The sequence below is a fragment of the Momordica charantia genome, assembly GCF_013281855.1.
Source record: "Momordica charantia cultivar OHB3-1 chromosome 11 unlocalized genomic scaffold, Mcharantia_2.0 BLBB01000011.1, whole genome shotgun sequence".
NCBI lineage: Eukaryota > Viridiplantae > Streptophyta > Magnoliopsida > Cucurbitales > Cucurbitaceae > Momordica > Momordica charantia.
Window position 1 is genome coordinate 15,535,978 of NW_028275159.1, and position 6,258 is coordinate 15,542,235.

Consider the following 6,258-nt stretch of genomic DNA (forward strand, 5'->3'; position numbering starts at 1 on the left):
ATTTTATCCAGTCCTGTTGTTTGCCCTTTTTTAAAGCAGGTGTCCAAATTCTATCCTAAATTTTCCAATTTCAGTTGTTGTTAACAACTTTTTAGAGAGGTGGGCAAAGCCTTGGGCCGGGCCCAAAAACAGCCTATCGGTCATCTCGGCCCATATCCAAGTTTCGCGGAGCAACAGAAAACGGTGATCGTGTTCTTCCAAAGTATTATCCTTCTTTTCTTCAAACTTTCCTTGTCATTTCAACTTTCTCCGCTGATCCTCAGGTAACCTCGTGTTTCCCTCTAATCCTCTCCCTCTTCCTTCTAATTTCCACCTCTTTTCGCTATCTGAACCAAATCATACGGTTTCATTGCAATTAGTACTTTTGGTTTTTCCTTTTTCGTCTATCGATTAGAACAAATACTACGTTGAAGTTAAATCATCATCCCCAATCAAGTGAGGGGTTTCTTTCATTTGAGCTGTTGTGCTGAACCATAAGCATTTGTTGTGATTGGAAAATTTGATTTTCGAATGCTTTAGAGGGGCAAGAAATGGACATTGATGAGATCTTGGGGACAACCCAGAACGTGAGCCTGCCGAGAAAGAGCGCAATTTATGTTTGGGGTTATAATCAGTCGGGGCAGACGGGTCGAAAGGGGGAGGATCATCAATTAAGGGTTCCTAGGCAGCTCCATCCTGACCTTTTTGGATGCCCAGCAGGAGCTAATTCGCGATGGCTAGACATCGCTTGTGGTCGTGAGCATACGGCTGCTGTGGCTTCTGATGGCTCGCTTTTCACCTGGGGTTTGCCCTCTGCATCTCTTAACATACTTTTTCTTTCTGTCTTTTCAGATGTTTCGAAACAAGTTTGTGCAGGGTTTCTTTTTCCACTTTTCTCATTTTCTTGGGAGTTGTTTTACTAAAGTGGGTTAAGAAAGCGAGTTGTTTTGGGGGAGAGCCAAAAGTCAGTTCAGCATTCATTACCAAAACGGTTAAAAAGAACAAATTAAGGGATTTGTGTGCTGGATGCCATGGGAGACCATCCATCACTTGTTTCTGATATTAAGATAGCTATAAATGATTAATTTATACTAACCCATTCGCTTAAACTTTTGGGTGACCGGTGATGTAACATGGTATGAGAACAAGATGTCCTGTGTTCGAACCTTTGTATTGTTATTTCCTCCTCATTTTATATTGATTAGTACTTATTGGGTCTCGTGAGGGAAAGTATCAAGATAGCTATGAATTATTAAAATTTTCTTGACCCATTAGCTTAAGCTGTGATTTAACACAAGAGAATTTTGATATGGTGGTTTTGTCAAATGAAATGATTAGGTGCAAATGATTTTGGTCAACTGGGCGATGGAACAGAGGAAAAGAGCAAACATCCAAAGAAAGTGAAGCAATTGCAGACTGAATTTGTGAAATCTATTTCCTGTGGAGCACATTGTACTGCTGCTATTGCAGAACCTCGTGAGAATGATGGCACCATTTCGTCTAGTAGACTCTGGGTTTGGGGACAAAATCAGGTTTTAATTTATCACTTTAAATGTTGATGGTCTTTTCTTTTCTGAACTTCTCTGCATTTTCAGCTATTCCTCTCTTCTCACAGGGATCCAATTTGCCGCGCTTATTTTGGGGAGCCTTCACACCGAAAACAGTATGTTTCAAACGTTTGGTTGGTGAAGAATATCACGAGTCGATGTTGTATATTTTTAAATTTAAAAAGAAAATCTTATTATTTTATTTGTTCTTTTCCACGTTTCCTTGGCTCTCTTATTCTATTGTACCAATAATGAGCATTCTTGCATCTTCCCTCAATGCAATAGTTGTGTTGTTAATTGTTTCTGTTCTCTTTGTTGGAGCTCCTTTAGGATTCTAGACAGTATTGTGAGATTAAATAGAACTGCCTTTGGCTTATAATGAATTTAATCTTGAATTAACTGATATACTAATGTCGTATAAATTTATGAGATGATGGAATAAGATTGATGCTTGATTATGATTCTGCAGTTATTAATTAATGTCTGTTTACTGTAGATTATTCGTCAAGTGTCCTGTGGGGCAGTTCACGTAGTGGCATTATCAGACGATGGCGAACTGCAAGCTTGGGGTGAGTTCATCTAAATTTATTTAACCTATTTGGATACGAAATTGAAAATTTTGTTTTTTTGAAGTTGCCTTTTCAAGTTTAAATAAAATTCTTAGTGAAGTTGATTTCCACCACGCATGTACATTTGGCGGTGCTATCGTATATCGGGAATCTACTTACTGAGTTGGAACTTGGAGAGAAGCTTAAATTTTTATCTGAATAATAATTCCCTATTCTGGTTGACCAGGCTACAATGAGTATGGTCAGCTAGGCAGGGGTGTTACTTCCGAAGGGCTACAAGGAGCTCGCATTATAAGTGCTTATGCAAAGTTCCTTGATGAGGCCCCTGAGCTTGTAAAGATTACTAAGGTGTCATGTGGGGAGTACCATTCCGCAGCAATATCCGAGAACGGCGAGGTGTAAGTGATCCGAAGGACTAAATAAATGGAAAAGAAGTTTTTATATTTAAGAATGTGAACTGTGGTTTATCCACAGAACACATAGATTTCAAGGTTTGGGGTCTTCCAACAGAATTCCCATATAAGGGACGATAAATTGGATGAGCAATGCACTTTGATGTGGCGGTTACCCGTTCTATTGCTTAGTCTATCAAATGAAGAAGTTGTCATGATAGAATTTCCTTCCCAGTCCCGAATTGTGTGTTAATGTTGAAACAGGAGTTTATTTCATTCACATACTTCCTTTGAACTCATTTATTATGTTTGATACATCATTGATTTATTGCGTAATTCATGGAGTTTCTACTTGGTAAATTTGGAGTTTCCAGGAGTGGATACTGGATATTTCACATTCTGTTATGTGAGTTAGTTAACAATATAAAATTGGAAATGAGAGGAAAAAGAGGAAAGGGAGCTCCTTAATACACCTATTTACCAACTGGTGGGGCGGGATAGGCGTCATCATCAATTAGATAAAACTTGTATGGTTAATTCTGTTTGACAATTTTACTCTGTACTTTACAGCTATACTTGGGGACTAGGAAGTATGGGTCAACTGGGTCATTGTTCCCTTCAGTCTGTGGACAAAGAGTTGATACCAAGGAGAGTTGTTGCTCTTGATGGAATATGGATAAAGGATATTGCATGTGGAGGCGTTCACACGTGTGCTGTTACTCAAACGGGGTCTTTGTACGCATGGGGTGGCGGCCGAGTTGGACAGTTAGGTCTCGGGCCCCAGACTGGGTTCTTTTCATGTGTTGTGGGTGAATCCGAGACGTTTCTTCGAAATCTACCCGTATTGGTTGTCCCAAACGGTGTGCAACATGTTGCTTGTGGACATTCACACACTCTTGTTTCAACGAAGGATGGAAGAATCCGTGGATGGGGTTACAATATCTATGGTCAGGCAGCTAACGAAAAGTCTACATATGCTTGGTATCCATCTCCTGTTGATTGGTACGTATACCGTTATTTGGATCGGTTCGGTGTGTTTTATTTACAGGTTCGTAATGAATGTATATATTTGAAAAACATTTTCAGGTGTGTTGGAGAAGTGCGAAAACTAGCAGCCGGTGGCGGACATTCAGCCGTCTTAACAGATGCTTGTTCCTTGAAGGAGCTGTGTGAGTTTAGGCTTGCTGATACTGTTAACTTGCAGAATGCTTCTGAAATAGAAGATGTTGCTTCTAGGACGGGATCAGATGCTTTAGCACGCCTTTGTGGACGACTGAGGTGTTACAGCGTTATACTTTCGTGCAAATCCTAGTTTATATTTGCATTCAGAATGTATGTCTTCATCCGTACAATTTTCATGCAGGGAGTCTCTACTTGATGGCCATTTGGAATCCGAAAAAGGCGAAACCAGTCATGGAAGGAGGTGAAAAAGAGGAAGAGGAAGAAGTGGATAGTCTGCTAATATTTTGTCAGTCGGTATTCATCTTTCGTTCTTCTCCCATTAGGCTAGAATATCGAAACGATAAATCTATGTAGTATACCGTGTCGATAATGAACTGTTTTACTCTTTGGCATGTGATGAACATTTGCCAATCATGAACTTGATCTGTATCATTAAATACTCATTTGGTCACATTGACCATTTCTCTGGCCAGGGTTCACATCCCAGCCATATTCATAATGGTGAACTTGTATTATGTTGTTTGTTGAATATATAGTGAACTGAAGTTGGATGGATTCAGATCTTTTGATTGAGATATTGGCTTTGTTCCTAGTTGCATTAAATTACAAATTTAGTCTTTAAATTTTTAGACTCCTGAACTTTAAAAAGTGTCTAATAGATCCTCTAAAGTTTCAGTTTTGTGGTTAATAGATCTTTTAGCTCTCAATTTGTTTCTAATAGGTCATTGATGTATTTGATATTTTCTAAAATTACGAATTTAATAGACAGAAAATTTAGAGAATTGGTTCATATTAGATTCAAAATTCAATTTTATGGCAAATAGATCTATTAATTTTAAATTTATTTTTAAATATGTTGGGGATCTATTAGACATAAAATCTAAAATTAAGAGACTTAGTATTAGACATAAAATCTAAAATTAAGACACTTAGTAGGCATTTTAGAGTTGAGAGACTAGTTAGATACAATATTGTAAATTTTGACTCTAGATATCTATTTAACACTCTAGATGTCTATTAAACAATTTTTAAAGTTCAAAGACTTTTCGCATAGAAACTTACAAGTTTAAAGGATTAAACTTGTAAAACTAAAAGGTTTAAAAAATATATATATAGAACACCCCTTAGAGGGTCACGTAGCTTTTTACCTTAAGATGTTCGAATGCGGAGTTAAACTTCCCCTCCATCTGTTTTCCGTAGTTTTTAGTTGAGGTAAACATCGCACCCACATAGCTCGCTCCCAAATGGATTATGGAGGACGTTGCTGGGGTGCTACATGCTTTGATGGGGTATAGGTGTAGATACTGATTACTCCGAGCTTGTTAACGATCGATCAATTGCTTTCAAGACTCATACTGTAAAAAATGTTCTGAAAAAACCTATAAGTCAGTTTTTACTTAACCGCTAGGAAACGGGTAAGGAATCTAGTTGGGGTCCTTCCTCCACCAAAGATTGGAAGGGATAGTTGTTTTATGTTTTTGGGGATTGACTAGTGGTAGTTAGAGATGGGGGAGCCGAGATATAATGTCCCTATTAGCTTAGGGAACTTTAGGCAAGAACAGTTCTCCATCCTTAGCTCTTATTTACATACTTATGCTAATATATGTTCTTCCCTTGCAGTTCTTGCAGTTCTTCCTAAGTCAGTTTCACAGTTCACCAAATTAACTCTAGAATACATTGATGGGATTCCAAAGATTTGTCGAGCAAGCTGGCATGCCTACATTCTTGTGAACGACAACCTCGTCGACTGTGGGGTTACACGATCAGATTGAAGAATTTTCTGATTTCGACCAATTCGATCAAGGTATTTTTTTTTTATCCAAAAGGTCGTATTTTATAGCATCTTTTAAGTCATATGGACTTGGTTTTAACTTCGTCGTAGAAATGATTCCTACTTTCTAGCCCATAGAAAGAGGAAGGATATGGGAAGCTCAGATTCCCCGCTTGCTGTTCACTTGCAAGTTAAGGGCGCCCAAACTTCAGCCCCTGTTTAAAAGGGAAAAGGTGTTGTACGACTTTGGAGGTTGCCCATCTTTAGACTAGTCACACGAAGGCTTCTCAAAATAAGAAGAACAAGTCAACTAAAAGCCCAGCCTCGCAAGAGAAGGAGATTAAGGCCTATTGGTGTACCTTTCGTTTGACAGGACGAGCAAGGTTGAGAATCAGTCAGGTCGGCAATTTCAACTTCTGTTTTCGCATTTGTCTAAACAAATGGGAAGATCGCAAGGAAACACTGAGGGCACTGCAAGCGAGCTCGGATAAATCATGCAATAGGATCTTTTATAGGATTAGATTTTCGACTTTAAAGCTTCGAGGCTTTATCCAAGAGTTATAGTGTTGCGCCCCTGGTTCTGATATTCGATCAATCGAAGTTGATAAGCCTCTCTCTTTTCGTCTAATAGGTCGAGATTTAGAAGAAACGCTTTTTCATTATGTTGTTTTTGGTAGCTCGATCTCAACCATTACAACTGCTTTGGCACAAAAAGTAAAAGCAAAAGGGTTTTGTTGGTTGATCCTCATGGGGTACTTTTATATGACCATAGCACCTCGGGAAATTCTTTAGCCCCTCTGCCTTTCCAAGCTTCTAAC

At 38.7% G+C, this 6,258-nt stretch overlaps 1 protein-coding gene across 2 annotated transcripts; it reads left to right on the top strand.

The window, feature by feature from the left end:
- The first annotated feature begins 170 nt into the window (after window positions 1-170).
- Window positions 171-4,228, top strand: LOC111022887 (Regulator of chromosome condensation (RCC1) family protein). Of its 2 annotated transcripts, XM_022300183.2 has the most exons (9): window positions 171-263; window positions 520-783; window positions 1,318-1,511; window positions 1,595-1,642; window positions 2,023-2,095; window positions 2,322-2,493; window positions 3,058-3,489; window positions 3,574-3,765; window positions 3,851-4,228. In XM_022300183.2, the coding sequence occupies exons 2-9, from the start codon at window positions 531-533 to the stop codon at window positions 3,912-3,914; spliced, it is 1,428 nt and encodes a 475-aa protein (XP_022155875.1). In that variant the 5' UTR covers window positions 171-263; window positions 520-530; the 3' UTR covers window positions 3,915-4,228. The 2 variants fall into 2 exon arrangements, with proteins under 2 accessions (XP_022155875.1, XP_022155874.1); XM_022300182.2 differs by lacking the exon at window positions 171-263 and having other exon boundaries at window positions 270-783.
- The last annotated feature ends 2,030 nt before the right edge of the window (window positions 4,229-6,258 follow it).

Bases quoted from the DNA above. Each gene is read 5' to 3' on its own strand.
- LOC111022887 (XM_022300183.2), top strand. From the start codon at position 531: ATGGACATTGATGAGATCTTGGGGACAACCCAGAACGTGAGCCTGCCG. The intron at 2,096-2,321 runs GTGAGTTCATCT...CTGGTTGACCAG, and splicing joins TGGCGAACTGCAAGCTTGGG to GCTACAATGAGTATGGTCAG. The intron at 2,494-3,057 runs GTAAGTGATCCG...TGTACTTTACAG, and splicing joins ATATCCGAGAACGGCGAGGT to CTATACTTGGGGACTAGGAA.